Source organism: Taudactylus pleione, unplaced genomic scaffold (assembly GCF_031769625.1).
Source record: "Taudactylus pleione unplaced genomic scaffold, aTauple2 ptg000051l, whole genome shotgun sequence".
In the NCBI taxonomy this organism is placed as follows: Eukaryota; Metazoa; Chordata; class Amphibia; order Anura; family Myobatrachidae; genus Taudactylus; species Taudactylus pleione.
Genome location: NW_028284453.1, coordinates 2383387 through 2401548, shown reverse-complemented (window position 1 = coordinate 2401548; position 18162 = coordinate 2383387). Strand labels below are relative to the sequence as shown.

General features: G+C 43.5%; 1 protein-coding gene across 2 annotated transcripts in view; it reads right to left on the bottom strand.

Annotated features, from left to right (window-relative positions):
- Positions 1–18162, bottom strand: part of LOC148535448 (uncharacterized) — a 46793-nt gene that overhangs the window by 6202 nt on the left and 22429 nt on the right. For both annotated transcript variants that reach the window (XM_088462625.1, XM_088462626.1), the window contains exons 4-7: positions 17638–17781; positions 10372–10512; positions 3224–3343; positions 259–405 (exon numbers count right to left, since the gene is read on the bottom strand). In XM_088462625.1, the coding sequence (XP_088318751.1) occupies positions 259–405; positions 3224–3343; positions 10372–10512; positions 17638–17781 (552 nt within the window). The remainder of the gene's footprint in view (positions 1–258; positions 406–3223; positions 3344–10371; positions 10513–17637; positions 17782–18162) is intronic.

The window sequence follows — 18162 nt, the reverse complement described above, 5'->3', positions numbered from 1 at the left end:
TTCAAATTGAATACGGGGTAAAAGCAAAACAGGGGAAATTACGTCAACGGCGCAAAAGTATTGCGGATACAGACTTTTCACCTCAAATTGAATACGGGCCTTAAGCATAAGCAGATCAGAGAATCCTACATATCAGATAGACAGATGGGTAAATCATTGAGGTCTAGAAGGAATAAAAGATTAATGTTATGATTTTATAATGAATTCTGGGATCTACTTTGGCATTTGGCTAAAAGAACTTTGCAGATTGATACCTACAGGTTGGTAACGGAGCATTGCATAAAGTCTTATTACAACAGGTGGTATTCATCAGAATGGTCTTATTTAAACTTCGTATTATCCCAGATCTCCTGCACTCAATGGATTTTCCACATCGTTTAGTAATTTCTGTGTCATCTCTACCATCTAAAGAAAAGAAAATATCTTGCTAAACATTAAATTGTCCATTAAACAAATCATGAACTGTATGACATTGTAATAAAATAATAAACTATCAGTTTCTAGCAAGCAGACAAGGACAGTAATGGTAAGATGTCACTATATATGGCCCTTGAAGTCTTTACTAACATGTTTGCAGTTTCATAATTACAGAGTTTTCTCTATGAAAAGATCAATGTCAAGGTGATTATATACATTTTATTTTCTTATCCAAGTGGATTAATTAATAGCAGCAGTTCTCAACCTCAAGCCTAATATTTTCAAAACAAGTCACGACTGTGGCAGCAGGTGTGATAATTACAGACCCAGCAAAATAGATGAGCTCATCTGTGCATGATTAAAGAAATCCACAAAACATGTCCTGTTGATGGTACTTTAGGACTGGAGTTGAGAACCACTTATATAAAACATCTTAAAATTGGTCCTCAAGGCACCCTAACTGTCCAGGTTTTAAGGATATCCATGCTTCTGCATATATGGTATAATCAAACTGATTGAGGTACTTATTAAGTCACCTGTGCTTAAGAATGGATATTCTGAACACCTGGACTGTTAGGGTGCCTTTAGCACTGATGAGCTCATTCAGACCCGCTTGCTAGGATGCGAACACTCGTAGCTGGCCGATATTTGCAATATGCACATGCGTATGCATTGCAATGCACGTATGCGAACCATAGCGAAAGTTCGGAAAGCGTTCACTCACCCAACAAAGACAGCCCAGATGAATGAGTGACAGGAGAGGCCGTTTATGGGTGGTAATAGGGGCAGGCCAATAGAAACGAGGGAGTGGAGGTGCGAATGCAGGCATGCCTGAGTGTCTTAACGCCGTTTCAGAGGCGTACATAATTAAGAGGCAGTGTCGTAGTACACACCATCACCTGGTTGTATTTCACACTGAAGTGCGGCTGGGTATAGTCAACCTCAAGCGCTGTGATCGCATCTGATGGTGCCCGATGTACCAATGGTTTCATGCACTTCCAGGAGATTCCGTGCGCAAGTGGGCGTCTTATGAATGGCTGGTGGGCGTCTGCATACACATAGTGATCGCACGCCAAGACATAGTGGGCATGCTAATGCCTTGCCATGCGATCGCCTGCCTTGCTGGCATGTGCTGGATTTGCATACGCAGGGTGCGAGCGAACTCATCTAGCGAGCGGGTCTGAATGAGCTCCTGAGTTTGGTAACCACTGGCCTACTATATTCTCTACTTCCCAACACATGCATGTAAACTTTACATGAGTGTTACCTGCTTTCTGGCAGGTCTATTCTTACCATCAACCTGAACTTTGTGTTGTATAGTTCCTCAAATAGAATTGGGAAAATTGTCAGTCCAAACATGAACAGAAAAACAGTACATACTAAAAGCATCATATTTAAATGCATGTTGACTAAGATGTATCTCAGGAGGACGCGTCCAACTTAAAAAACAATGGGCTTGATTCGGAGATGGACACATTTGAGAGATCGGACATTAGGAGCGATAATCAGCATCTTAAGATGCAGTCACTGACACCAACACTCCCATGATTGGTAGCCACACCCCCCCAGGTACCACTCAGAAACACCTGCATGCAATTTCGATCTGTGTCTTTGTGCGGTGCCCACAGCAGGACATGCGCAGTGTTGTCCGGACGCATGCACAGAAGGAAACCATCAGACACTTGCGCCCAATGGTTTCCCTGCATACACCTTTGAATCACCCCTACTGTGAGCAATAATACAAAATCACTTAACAGCTATGTATTCAGGACAATCCATTGCTGAGACAGGAGAACATAGAGGTAAATGAAGTGGCTGAAAGAAAGGAGAACCAGGAAAGGAAAAAATGGAAGAAGAACAGATGAAAAATGTTAGTAAAAATAACAGGAAAACAAAAAAAGAAGACAGCAAAAGATAACAAACGAGAGGATGACAGCGCGAATAGAAACAGGTACATTTACTATGCGGCAGTGTTTGTAAGGCATCGCTTATCTGCGTGTTTAAGACTGAAGTTTAAAACAGCGATGATATTAAGCTTCTAATATCATTGCTGTTTACATTTTTTTAAAAAATATGCTGAGAAGCGATGGCTTGCCAAAGTAATTTTACCCCTACAAAGATTTCACAGTACACACTGGGACTGATTCAGACCCGCTCACGAGCGCATAGCGCTTGCAAGCAGGTCGATGGTGGGGTACTGCGCAGGTGCGGTGCGCGACGCACGCATGTGCAAGCCCCGGAGCGAGAGAGAAATTCTCTCGCTCCGGGACTTACAACAAAAGGGGTGGCTGTCGATGTTGATCAACAGCTCGCCCCATTTTGTAGGCGGGGAGGGGGGGTGGCTACACAAACAGAGACGTTCCCGATGTCAGTGGAGAGCTACCTGCTCTGTTAGAGCAGGAAGCTCTCTGGAGCTTGCGACGGACGAGATACTACACAATGGTCTCTTCGCAAGCCCCGATGGTCACGACCATCACCTGGCCACTCGCAAAAGCTGTGGGTGGTCACCCACAGCTTAGCGAGCGGCCAGGAGGCCGCAACAAAGATAAAAACACCCAGATTCAGAGCGAGTGCTTTTAAAAAGCGTCCGGCTCTGAATCAGGCCCACAGATTCAAAACCAATGTAAGCAGTAGGCAATGGAAACTGTAAAGAGGAAGAGACCTAACCAGTGGAAGCTCCAGAGTTGGGGCTGTTTTTTACACGCTAATTTAAAGGCCTATAAAAGTTATTTTTTAATTTTAATATAAATATTTTATTTATACCATAAAGTACTTATTAATAGGATATAATTTGAAGCACGTATACCATATATAATTCTTGTTCTTTCAAACATACAGATATCCTCGTCATGCTCGCACAGATAATTTTGGTCATCACAGTTGTTGATGTTGGAATTCTGACAAGTGTAACACCAAATAAAATTTCCTAGAATAAACAACACCCACATATTAACTTATAAATACATATAAAGCTGGAAACATAAGTTTTCTTATCATCAGAGCTGAATGATGGTTTGATGGGGTCCAAGGCAACATTTTAATTTGGGCTCCTTTAACTCAATACAGTATTTGTAAATAAAAATGGCTTATGATGATAGATGATTGGGTTGTGCTTAGCCCCAATGAGAGGAGAAGCCTGAAGAGTCCACAATTTTTCACAATTCAATGGAGAATCCGCAGAAAGAAACATTATTATATTTGAAGAAAAATAAAATACAATTGTTGGAATTCAGGTTCATTCAGTAAAACATGAATGCAATCATCAACATCAACCTAGGCTGGAGCCCAGGCAGAGCAACATCTAATAAGTGTCTTCGAGGTTGCTATGTAAGGGTTCTGCACTAAAGATAGACAGTAATTAGATAGTCAATGTCTAGATAGACACCAGATGTTAGAAAGTCAATAGTTAGACAGGGACAAGAGTCAGACACACTAAAAATTCGACATGTAAGATGATCAACAGGTACAAAAGTTCGACATGAAAATGGTCGAAACAAAAATGATTGCTATCTAGAAGATAGCAGCACAGATAACCTCGGCATTGTATGAACGGTCAGTTTTCCTGACCATTCTGAATGCTGTAGCTGTCGCTATCTGACAGCTAAAGCCTGGTGATGCCCTGTCCCCACAGCAGGGACAGCGCTGTCCCTGCTGCGGTGGCTGCCGGCTCCAGGGCTGCACTCTGGATCTTGCAATTCTTGGGAGATACCGCGCATGCTCAGTGGAGCCAGCCGGGACTGAGACACAGTCCATCAGCACTAGGCTGATGCACCATTTACTCAGGCAGGGATCACTGGAGGGGGGAGTTAACGCTCCTCCGCACCGGCCGAAGAGATGTTCATACATCTCATCGTTAGTGCTTCCTGCTGTTACAAGTCGCGGTCACAACTTGACCCTTTCTGACAGCTTTCCCAGGCAGGACGGGGTTACTCCTGGCTCTCTAGGAAGAGAGCCAGAGCCCTGACACTAAGGATTTAAGAGCAGGACTGTGGAGCAGGCTTCCACTAACTACATACATTAACAGTGAAAATCATACATTTCTGTCCATCCAATCAGCTATCTGATTTGCAGATAGAGTTTTAAACACCTCACTTACCAGTGTTGATATTCAAGCAATGTAACAATCATATAGAAGTATCTAGAGAAAAGGAAACTTTCCTTGAAAAAGTACCTAGGTAGGTACGAAACACGTTGGACCCCAGAGATAGAGAGGAGGAAGAACAGTGGAGCATTACTGGACTACAATTTGACGATCTCCCTGACTCGCTGACGTCATCCTCTGCCACTGCTCACAACCACCGCTACCCCATTTACACTTCGTGCGGCTTCCTGTGCAGTGCAGGCAATACAATGTGGCTAGGTTGCATTGGATTCAACATACCACTGCACGCTTGCTTGGACCTGCCATTAATTTTTCCTAAAAGAGCTTAAACATATGGTTTTAGTGTTTTATGTTTGTTTGTCTGATAACTTTTTTGTTTTTCCTTTATTATAAAATATTTAGTTTTAACAAGCGCTCGTTCTCCCCTCCCAATATGGTGAAATAATCAAATGGAGTCAGACTTGTCAGAATCATTGCTTGACTATGCCTATTCGGTCTGTACTTCCTACAATTTCTGAGACATCTCTGGCCATTCCGCTTCAGTACAGGGATTACGCTGATGTTTTCTCCAAAAAACTTGCGGATGTTCTTCCTCCACATAGGTCTTACGACTGTGCTATCAATTTGATACCGAACGCCAAATTACCCAAAGGCCGGTTGTATTCCCTCTCAATACCAGATAAAAGCTATGACAGAGTACATCAAAAATGCCTTGACTAAAGGTTTCATCCGTCCCTCTAAATCACCACTGGGAGCTGATTTTTTCTTCATGGGGAAGAAGGATGGGTCTCTTCGTCCCTGTATTGATTACAGGGGACTCAACAACATTACAGTAAAGAATTCATACCTGTTTCCTCTCATTCCAGTATTGTTCGATCAGCTGTGTCAGGCTAATATCTTCTCCAAGATTGACCTCTGAGGGGCATATAACCTGATTCAAATCAAAAGTGGAGACGAGTGGAAAATGGCCTTCAGTACTCACTCCGGACATTATGAGTATCTAGTCATGGCTTTTGGCTTATCTAACGCTCCAGTGGTTTTCCAGGACCTGATTAATGACATTCTTCGTGACTTTTTGGGGGTATTCGTGGTCGTATACCTAGATGACATTCTCATTTTCTCCCAGTCACTTGACCAACATCATCAGCACGTACGTCAGGTTCTTCAAAAATTGCGGGAGAACCATCTGTATGCCAAGATGTAAAAATGTGACATTGATGTCACTCAGGTCTCTTTTCTGGGATATACTATCTCGTCCCAGGGATTTTCAATGGATCAAGGGAAAGTTGAGGCTATACTTAAGCGGTTCCTCAGCTTTTCTAATTATTATCGCCAATTAATAAAATCTGTTTCCAGCATAGTGGCACCCATTGTAAATTTGACAAAGACAGGAGCGGATACCTTTAACTGGCCAATCGAGGCGATCCAGTCTTTTAAAACTCTCAAAGTTGCTTTCACTCAAGCACCTGTTCTTCGACATCCTGATCCTGATCTTCCTTTTATTGTAGAGGTAGATGCCTCAGAAGTAGGAGCAAGAGCCATTTTGTCACAGAAAGACTCGACAGATAGTAAGTTGCACCAATGTGCATTCTTTTCTCGAAAATTTTCCTCTGCTGAATGCAATTATGACGTAGGAAATCGAGAGTTGCTAGCTATTAAATGGACTTTCGAGGATGGAGACACTAGCTGGAAGGGGCCAAACACCAGATTTTGGTTCTTATTGACCACAAGAACCTATCCTATATTCAGTCTGCTAAAAGGTTGAATTCCCGGCAAGCACGTTGGGCATTATTTTTTACCCGGTTCAACTTCCTCATCTCCTTCCGTCCTGGTTCCAAGAACATCAAGGCTGATGCCCTATCCAGGAGATTTGAACCAGTACAGATGTCCAGGTCAGACGAAGCTATTATCCCAGACTCTTTCTTCCATTGCGCCCTCACTCATAATCTGGCAGATCTGATTCGGGCATCTCAATCAGATTCACCTCCGGAGAAATCTTCTTCTTTGTTTGTGCCAGAGAAGTACAGAAGAGCAGTTCTGCTTGATTTCATGCTAGTTGAGTTTCTGGTCATCCAGGTTTCAGTAAGACTTCGGAGTTACTCTCCCGTTCTGTTTGGTGGCCATCATTGACTAAAGATGTGCGTGGATTTGTCTTGGCATGTGAGGTATGTGCCCAGAATAAGACACCTCAGACAGCTCCTGCGGGTCTATTACTTCCACTTTCCATACCCAGGAGACCCTGGACTCACATCACCATGGATTTCATCGTTGATCTCCCAATATCTGCTTGATGTTCTGTTATCTGTATGGTTATGGACTGATTTAGTAAAATGGCACACTTCATACCATTGCAAAAACTTCCTTCTGCTAAGGGACTTTCCAGCCTGTTTCTCCAACACATTTTTCGGGTACATGGTTTACCAAATGGATATTGTGTCGGATCAAGGATCACAATTTGTGGCACAGTTTTGGCGAGTGTTCTGTACTTCTCTGGGCATTGATCTTAGTTTTTCTTCAGGTTACCATCCGTAGTCCAATGGACAGACTGAGTGCATTAATCAGTGTCTGTAACAGTATCTACGCGGTTATGTTTCCAAGTGTCATAATGATTGGGTCTCACATCTGCCACTTGCTGAGTTTGCTGTTAATAATTCATGTCACTCTGCATCTTCAGTATCCCAATTCTTCTGTGTTACAGGGCAACCTCAGAGGTCAAATGCCTTTGACTCCGAATCACCAGCTTCTTCTTCTGTCTCTCGATTCCAACATATTTGGGGCAGGGTTCATCAAAGCCTTCGGAAGGTATCTCTCCGATCCAAAGAATCTGTTGACAAGCATCGGAGGTTGTGTTGTTTTAAGAAAGGTGATTTGGTTTGGCTCTCCACCAAAAACATCAAGCTCCATCAGCCTACACAGAAGTTGGGTCCCAGATTTATTGGTCCATTCTGAATTATTTCACAGGTGAACCCAGTAGCCTTCAAACTTCAATTGCCCAACTGTCTCCGTATTAATAATACTTTCCATTGTTCTTTGCTTAAACCGGTCTTTTCGTCAACCAAGTTCAAATCTAGGTTCGCGCCCAGGCCTGCTTCCATTATGGTCCATGGTCAACATGAATTAATTGTGGAGAAAAGTTTGGACTCTAGATTATTCAGGGGTCATCTGCAATTCTTAGTCCACTGGAAGGGCTATGGGCCGGAGGAAGGTTCCTGGGTTCCTGATACTGCATTACATGCTCCCAGGTTGAGAAGATGTTTCTTTCAAGATTTTCTGAATAAACCAGGTTCTGGGGGTTCTTCAACCCCCCCATCAAGGGGTGGGTACTGTTACAAGTCACTGTCACGACTTGACCGCTTTCCCAGGCATGACTGACAGCTTTTCCAGGCAGGACGGGGTTACTCCTGTTGCTCCTGTTGCTAGGCGATCAGCATGCCTCAGGAAGTGATGTCTCATCCACAGGTGTAGCTTGATTAATGCTGCAGCCTATTTATACTGACTGAACTACTGCACCTGTGCCAACTATGGCATGTCTGTGGATTTCATCAGCTTAGCTGCATGGGCAGCTTTTGTTCTCTCCATGATATTGCTTCCATTCTAGATGCACCAAGTAGCTCCCGTGCTACCACCAATTTCCAAATGGCTTCTTAGCCACTCCAAGCAGCTCCCATGCTGAAACATCAGCACCATCACTGCATCATCGGCACACTTGCCACACCATTGGCTCTCAAAGCCTTTTTATACCCTAGACTGTTTATCTATGGCAATTGCTGCAACATCAGCGTCATCACTGCAACATTGGCACACTTGCTGCACCATCGTCTCTCAAAGCCATTTGCTAACCCTAGACTGTTTATCTATGGCTATTGCTGCACCATCGGCACCATCACCGCAACATCGGCACAGTTGCCACACCATTGGCTCTCATAGCCATTTTCATACCCTAGACTATTTATCTATGGCTATTGCCACAACATCAGCACCATCACCACAACATCGGCACAATTGCCGCACCTTCGGCAGACTTGCCACACCATCGGTATTATTGCCATAACATCAATGCTATTGCCAACTCATCAGAACCATTATCTGTATCAGCTCTAACTGTACACTTCATCTCTTGAATTCCCTTGTACCTCCGCATGAGCCTCTACTACCCCAAGCGTAAGTCCAGGCGGCCGCCTAAGTACCGGTGAACGTATCATAGTTCTAAGGGAACAACAGGTGGTTGTTATTGGTGAAGATCTTGCTAGCCAGGTTCAAGGGGTCTCACATGGAGCAGGCAGTGGGATTCATAACCTATAATCATATGTGTCACATATCTAACTACTGTATGTAATTCTAGAGTAAGTCTAAAGCTAATGTTTTCCCTTTCAGGAACAGATTTTTATGCCAATGCCTTTCACATTTATAACAGCCAACATGTAAAAGAAACTGTAGAGTATGGCAATAAAAGCTGCAAGAGCATGAACTGCACATTGCTTACAGAATAAGGACCTACTCTTCTTTCTGTAAAACTAAATATCTTTTACAGTGGTCTAACAGTTCTTACACTGAGGGTAAAGGTGGTTTAGTTCAATTAACGCTGCATTTCAGCATCACAACAAGACCCATGTTTAGTGATAGTGATAAAGGACTATACTTCTTCCCAGTTGTTTTTTGCCGAGTTGTGTCTAGTACAAGAGCTGTTCTGTCATGTGCTGAGGAGGGTAGGGAATGTGCCCATACCTGCTGCAAATGCCAGGGGTTTCTTTCCACTCTGCAAGGGGCATGACTATGCAATCCTGGGGTCATGGCTGTTATACTCTAGAAGCAGGGCCGTAGGTAGGGTAGTGCGGACGGTGCCATCGCACAGGGCACCACAGGTCAGGGGGGCGCTGTTTGGGCCTGTCAAATTTCTGTTTATTATCATTCTTGCTTGTAGCTTTCTCTTATTTCATCCCCAGCATCTCCTGACCTTTCCTTTCTCTTCCCTGGCCCTTCCCCATGAAGCCATGGCCCTTTTTTGGGTGCATTATGTCCCTTTCAAAAATGAGGGGGGCGCCAAAGCTCTTTCTGGCACAGGGCACCAAAAAGTCTAGTTAAGGCTCTGCCTAGAAGTCATGTGCCCGGGATCTTCAACTGGTGGACAGTACAATGTTCACTCCAGGAATTCTGTCTAGTCCGGCCCCTTGCATCAATATTCCCCTGATGACAGCAATGAGTATGGGCAATGATAAAACTTTGGTTTGTCTGCCATCTTTGCCTTATTTCTTGTTTCGTATTTTCTGGCATTTCCAAACAGGGTCGTAACCTCATCTCAACTGCAGACAGTGATTTCATTAGGCCAAACCCATTAAGCAAATGTGTGAGGATTATTCTGCCTCAATAAGATTCACAGGAAAACTCTGGTGGAACACTGAATTCTCTGCAAACATACTCCCTACAATTCCTACAAAAACAATATATTTATACATTACATTCATCCATTGATCTTTGCATTAAATAAATGAAAAACATAAAACTAACTGAGTTCTTTCAAATTGTTCCCATTTTGATTAGTTCAATATAATCTAGTAGCCTATGGAGATACCACCATTAGTGGTGATACCATCTTTAGTAGCCTATGGAGATACCACCATTAGTGGTGATACCATCTTTAGTAGCCTATGGAGATATCACCATTAGTGGTGATACCATCTTTAGTAGCCTATGGAGATATCACCATTAGTGGTGATACCATGTTTAGTAGCCTATGGAGATATCACCATTAGTGGTGATACCATGTTTAGTAGCCTATGGAGATAACACCATCAGTGGTGATACCATCATTAGTAGCCTATACAGTGGAATCCAGAAAGTACATTTTAACTTACTTGCTTTTAGCTCATGCTTGCTGCTAATTTCAGTACACGAGATTACGTCTGTATTCCTTTCGTGTTTGAAAATAGGCAATGCTTCTTTGTGACTGCAAATATCTTTAGTTGCACAGCCCATACTAGAAATAGGAGGCATGTCTGTGAGAGAGGAGACAGATACATGAGTTACTTTTATAGTAATTCTGATTTCTCCTACAGAGCCCTTCAAAATATTAGTGTTTTTTTTTTTTTTAAACATGTGAAGCAATTGTGAATAGGTTTTTCACACATATTTGTGGGACTACAAAGATTTATTTTAGACACACACAGTTTACATTACATTGAATTGGCAGGCATCTTTTGGACTTAATAAATACTAGGGATGTGCGCCGACCCCCGTGTTTTGGTTTTGGATCTGGATTTCCCCTGGTTTTGGATCTGAATTGGTTTTGCCAAAACCTCACCTCCGTGTTTTGTTTTCGGGTTTTGGTTTTGGTTCTGGATTTTTTCTTAAAAAATAAAAAAAACAGCTAAAATCACATAAAATGGGCCTTTTTTGTTCCTACAGTATTAATAACCTCAATAACATTTATTTCCAGTCATTTCAAATCAATTTTGACCACCTCACAATATTATTTTTTTCATCTAGTTAAGGTCAAAAGCTTGCATCCAGCTAGCTGACTAAGCTAAGTGACACAGTGGGCGGCACTAATATGTGGCAGTTCAGGTTCCAATTTCCAACATGGATACAGTGTGTAATTCAGTGTGGGTTGGATACACCAATAGTGCACTTACTGTGACAGCAGTGTCGGCAGAGCGGTGTTTTCAGTGCAGGTTTGCTGGCTGTGTCGGCAGTGAAGGGGTTGCTGATGGTGTCCTCAGTACATGGAATGGCAATGCTGCGGTGATGGCAGTGTCCTCAGTGAAGGGTACAGGAGATGTCAGCAGTGCCAGTGGTGTCTTTAGTGCAGATTTGCTGGCTGTGTCAGCAGTGCAGGGGTTGCTGACGGTATCCTCAGTATATGGAATGGCAGTGTGGGAGTGCTGGCAGTGTCCTTAGTGCAGGGTACCGGCGGTGTCGGCAGAGTGGGGGTGCAAGCAGTGTCCTCAGAGCAGGTTTGCTGACTGTGACGGCAGTGCAGTGGTGTTTTCAATGCAGGGTGCCGGCAGTGTCGGCAGCATGGGGGAGCCAGTGGTGTCAGCAGTGGGTGTGTTGGCAGCGATGGTGCCGGCAGCAGGGGTTGCCGGCAGCAGGGGTGTATCTAATCTCCATGGATAACAGAGAATGGGGTGCTACCATAGACAAAAAAATGGTATAGAACAGCTCAAAAGAGATAAAAGGAGTCTATGACTGGAGTTTATTATTGCATCCAATAAAATGCAATAATAAACTATAAGTTTTAATTATACAACATACTAAAGTGGGATTGGTATGTGGGATACTAATGTGGGATCAGTTCAAATCCCGATGCCGGACGACCGGCACCAGTGAAGATCCTAATTACGCTAAAGGTAAGTACTAACTAACCTAATCCCCCCAACCTTAACCCTCCTTTAGGGGTGCCTAACCCTAATCTCCCTCCCTAGTGCCTAACCCCCCTCTAAGTGCCTAAACCTAACCCCCCCTTCCCTGCTGCCTAAACCTAATGCTCCTGGGGGGGTGCCTAACCCTAACCTCCCTCCGGGGGTGCCTAACCTAACCCTCCCTTCCCCTAGCCTAACCCTAACCCTCCCGGAGGGGTGTCTAACCCTAAGTCCCCCCCGGGAGCCCCTAACCCCCCCCCACGCGCGTCTGTCCGTGCCCGGCTTACCTTCGATCGGGATACCGGCCGTTGGGCTCCCGGCGTAGGTAAAATGACAAGCATCAGGATTTTAACACCTGTCATTAGACCCTTGCCGGGATTAGACAGTCGGGATGCCGATGGTCAGCATTTAGACCGTCAGCATTCTTGACTGCATACCATTTAACTTGTGCTCTTACATCTATATATGTTGTACCACACATGTTTCAATATTAATAGTGTTCTCATAAAATAATACATATAATATGTTTTATCTTCAAATATTGGTTACCCTGTTATTCCAATATCATGTGTAAATTATATATATTTATATTTCCTATCCAAAAATGGAGACCATACACAGGGAATAGTTAGGAAGCGATAAAGCTGCAATTTATTTGTATAACTCCCTATATTGGTATACTGATGGTAAGATGGGATGTAGTTAAAATAGGCACCAACGGGGGTAGGTTAGGGTAAGGCACCCCCAGGGAGGACAGGGTGAGTCACCACTAAGGGAGGGTTAGGGTTAGTGGGGGAGGGTTAGGGTACTTAACCCCCATGTCGGAATCTTCACACTTCGGGCTTCCGGCGTCGGGATTAGAACAAGAGGCTATTGAGCTGCCGGGATATTATTCCATTCTGGTAATACTGCTGAATTAGTTCACAGTCGGTAATATGTTACATTTATTGTAATAAATTAGCAACTTGTAATATGTTGCAAAATATGCTCAGACTCCAATAAAGGTCATTTATGGGTGTTAATTAATAAGCTAAATAGAGCTACAGTAGTTTGTACAATCCCCTGCAACGTATATCAGCATTTGTACAGTATAGTGATGGTAAAACTGCTAAATTGGTTCAGTCAGTAACCTGTAGTATCTACTGGAATAAAATAGCAATCCATAAAATGTTAAAAAATATATCTTCCAAAATGTTACAATATAGTACACAATGTTACTGATTAACAGCAGGTCAGAATAATACTGTTTGTTCTGATATCACTACATATATGTAGTTTTAGCAGCTCAGAGCAATTCAAATAGGGATACAATTGTCCTATTTCTAAAAATAACTAGTAAGTGTCCATAGAGCATTCAATCAGAAGTATGTTACATTTGTAGAAATAACTATATAAGTTCTACACTTGGAAAACATAAATGTTAGCAATTTTGTTTAAGTTTCTCCTGTCAAAGCTGTTTATTAAGTCTAAGGGGTATATTTACTAAAGTGAGAGTTTTTATAAGTGGAGATGTTGCCCATAGCAACCAAGCAGATTCTAGCTAATATCTTCCAGAAGGTGCTAGATAAATGTTAAGTAGAATCTGATTGGTTGCTATGGGCAACATCTCCACTTCTAAAAACTCTCACTTTAGTAAATATACCCCTATATTTTAGATTGAGAGTGCATTAATATAATACCCGACACTTTGTACGTATTTGTCAGTCAGGTTAATGATGGAGAGCAGAGTTTATTAGTTAATATAAACTAGCCACTTAACATGCCATATACATATAGGGGCTGATTCAGAGATGTACACAAACCCGATGGTTAAGTACATATACAATGTTTGTGGGTCTGCGCATGTGCAGGACACTTTCTACGCATGAACTGGACAAGTCCTGAGTGTTTGCAAGCAGTGATTCCAACCCTCAGCATGACATTTTGGGACAGTTAAGGAATGCTAAAACTCATTGTTAACATTCAATAGTCACTTTATTAGGTACACCTTTCTGATACTGGCTAGGACCATCCATCACCCCCCAAAACAGCCTACATTTTTTGTGGCATAGATAAAACAAAGTGCTGAAAAGACTCCTTAGAGATACTGGTTCATGTTGACATGACAGCATCACACTATTGCTGCAGATTTTATAGCTGCACATTCATGCTATGAATCTCCCATTACACCACACACCAAAGATCTGGTCATGTGAAGACCATTGGAGTACACTGAAGTAAGGTGCGGAACTATCAGCAGTGCAGTCGGTGCATTGCACCAGGGTCCATCACAATGAAGGGGGCCTGCTGCTGGCTGCATTATTAGAGCAGTACTAATAATAAGTCAGACTAACTCATTTTCAGTATGCTGCTGCTGGCCACATGCCATAACGAATAAAGAGGAGGAGAGGAAGAGGGCCCTTTGCCTCCCTGCCTCTCCCCTCCTCTCTGAAACCAAGGGGTTAAAGTGCCCCATCCCCACTGGCTGCCAATCAATTGACTCCTGTCAGAAGAGTCACAGAGCGCCCACCATGCACTGCCCAGTAAATGATGTGGACAGTGCCTCCTTCTCCACCTGTGACTGGAATTAGATACTTCTCAGCTGTCTCATTCCTGCTCAGAGGAACTTCCCTGATGGGTAACTGATGGAGCTGACACTTCTTACACCGACCAACACTGTGGGGACTGGTTTGCGGCTGCAGCATTGATATAAACTGGTTTGTCAGCGCTTTGGGCAGTGACATCTAGTGATTTAAAAAAAATAATGGTGGATTTTGGTGAGTGGTCAGGAGGGCAGTGACTGTGGCTGAACAATTCAATAAATATACATGAAGCGGGGGGCAGGGGGGTAATAATTCAATAAGAAATACTTTAAAGGGTTGGGTTAGTGATTGGGGCTAAAATTGTCTGATGCTGGACAAACATAGGGGCCACGATCTGGACAAACAGTGGGGTGACCTGAAGTGATGTAGAGGGATGAACTGGGTGATTCAGGGGAATGAGCTGGATAGACAAGGGGGAATGGTACTGATGAAACACAGGGCGGGTGATGCTGGTGAGAATCGGAGGAATGGAGCTGGGGAGAAAAAGATGGAATGGTGCTCATAAGAAGCAGGGAGAATGTCGCTGTAGAAATGCAGGGTTATGGCATTCTTCAGTAGCATGGGAGAATGGTGCTGAAGGGACGCAAGTGGACTAACGTTGGTGAGATGCAGGAAGAATGGCGTGGTGAGAAGCAGGAAGAATGGTGTGGTGAGAAGCAGGAAGAATGGTGTGGTGAGAAGCAGGAAGAATGGTGTGGTGAGAAGCAGGAAGAATGGTGTGGCGAGAAGCATGAGGAATGGTGTGGTGAGATGCAGGAAGAATGGCGTGGTGAGATGCAGGAAGAATGGTGTGGTGAGAAGCAGGAAGAATGGCGTGGTGAGAAGCAGGAAGAATGGTGTGGCGAGAAGCTTGAGGAATGGTGTGGCGAGAAGCTTGAGGAATGGTGTGGCGAGAAGCTTGAGGAATGGTGTGGCGAGATGCATGAGGAATGGTGTGGTGAGAAGCAGGAAGAATGGTGTGGTGAGAAGCAGGAAGAATGGCGTTGTGAGAAGCAAGAAACATGGCGTGGTGAGAAGCGGGAAGAATGGCGTGGTGAGAAGCATGAGGAATGGTGTTGATGAGAAGCAGGAGGAATGGCGTGGTGAGAAGCAGGAGGAATGGCGTGGTGAGAAGCAGGAGGAATGGCGTGGTGAGAAGCAGGAGGAATGGCGTGGTGAGAAGCAGGAGGAATGGCGTGGTGAGAAGCAGGAGGAATGGCGTGGTGAGAAGCAGGATGAATGGCGTGGTGAGAAGCAGGAAGAATGGCGTGGTGAGAAGCAGGAAGAATGGCGTGGTAAGAAATTGGAAGAATGGCGTGGTGAGAAGCAGGAAGAATGGCGTGGTGAGATACAGGAAGAATGGCATGGTGAGAAGCAGGAAACATGGCGTGGTGAGAACAGGAAGCATGGCGTGGTGAGAAGCAGGTAGAGTCGATGTTTGCATGATCTGCGTCCAATGCTGCATATCTGTAGACAGTTGCGGACAGCTGCGATGGCTCAGGTGGGCATCTCAGTATAAGTCCTGGCCGCTGCTGCATTTGTATATTTTTGCACATCCATAGCTATGGAAATCACAGCTCCAGGAGCATTTGCGCACAGTTCTGAATCAGGCCTAATATTGTGTTAATATAATTGTTAGTGTTTCTTTGCTTCACCCACTGCTCCTTACTGCCCTCTCCTCATTTTACATTTCTGTATACATTGGAAAGCCAGTGGCAAACACAGGATATCTAGAGGGGGGATTTTCCAAATGTTTGATTAAAGAGTGAGTGTGGCCAGTCCATGTAGAGAGCATAATTAGGATTTATCCAGCTTTAATATACATCAAAGTGTATTGTATGTCATAATTCCAGCATATACAGGACCAGTGATCACAGTAAGCCATAGATGTGGCAGTAGGGCCATTCTGCCTGAGCTGAACGTTTTTATTTCAGATGTGGGCACCATTCCAGGGCATGGGAGCAAGTCCAGGAGTCTGGGGAGCAGCAGAAGAATCTAGCACTGCCCTGGACAGGGACGGACAGGGGCTGCGCCTTAGGTGCACTCGCTTGTGAAGGGGGGGGGCGTGGTTATATCAAAGGGGCGTGCCACAAGTCACGGGGGCCTTGCAGAACTCCCCCATCTCTTCCCAGCCCAGTACAGAACACTGCCGGCCCATTAATGCCTCCACCCCTTCCATCTCCGTGAGATCATAGTGAAGCCGGGGCCATGGGGTGGAGGGCGGGGAACACTTCCTTCCTTCCTACCCCCTCAAGTCGGCCCTTCTGACATATGCCAGAAGTGCCCGATGGCCATTCCGGCCCTGGTCCTGGACATACTTGTACAATACATATTGGTCTCATTATGCACTTGATAGTGTATTATTAAACAGTATTATTAATTAACCCTATTGATATTCTATAGCACAGGTTCTCAAACTCAGTCCTCAGGACCCCAAACATGGCATATTTTCTAGGTCTCCTCTAAAACTGCATACACACACAACGATTTTGTTACCAACGTTTTTATGAACGAATTTCTGTCAGATTATCTGTCAGATTTTTTAAAGTGTAATGAACAATTTTTATGAACTACAAATGATTTTTGTAACTTCCCTTAATGAAAATCGTTCAGTTGGTCAGTCAGAATGAAATACAAACGGGAATGCACATGAACGATAATCGTTATAGCTCAGAATCGGAACAATTTTTTCAACGATTGATCGATAACGACGTCGTTATAGTTAAATCGTTAACAAAATTGTTAAGTGTGTATGCAGCTATAGAATAACAAGTGAAATAATTAGCTCCACCTTTTAAAATGTGTCAGTGAGTAATGAATACACCTGTGCACCTGCTGGGTGACGTGAAAATTGTGAACTGTGTGGGGTCCTGAGGACCGAGTTGTCTATAGCAATGCTCCCCTAACAGTGCATGTTTCCAGATCTCAAAGTTGGTGCACAGATGTAATTATTACTGGCTGACACATGTTAAAAGGTCCACAGGTGGTTCTAAGTATTTCATTTGCGATACTGAGAAGAACATGCAGCACTAGTAAAATTCTATTCTATTACGATTTCTATTGTAGTCATGGTGTGGGCTGGGGAGGTGAGTTTCCAGGCAACTGGAAACCCCTCCTGCGTTTGCCTGGTAAAGTCCCCTAATGTATTCATGTTCCCTTTCTCCCATTTATATTGATAAATATATTAATCTATAATTACCATAAAGAGTTTGCCTTTGATAATCCAGGCAGTATTTTTCCTGTCCTGTACATTCCATTGCATACTTAGCTTGACAGTTGTTCACTTCAAACGAATAGCAGGCTGGGCACAGAACCCCATTCTTGGTATTATTCTCTGCTGGTACTAAAGGAATAATATCAGACATACAGTATGGTAATTCAATGAAACCAATGAATCACAGATCTGCAGTAAGTATTATATATTACATGCCATGGCTAATACATACAATTTAACTACAATTTTAAAATAATAAAACAGTCTTACAGTAGTCTCTCATATATTTGTTAGCAAGTAATGTATTAGTACAGTTTATGTATAATTATATACTGTAGGAACGAGTTCTTTGATACCAATTTCACATAGTAAATTCATATTTGGTGTCTCGATCAATTTATATGATATGCTTTTTATTGTCTTTCTCATTATATTAATATACTCTCATAGAATGGGGACACTCAGTGGTTCCTCTTGGCATTGTATTAAGGCAGGGATGGGGAACCTCAG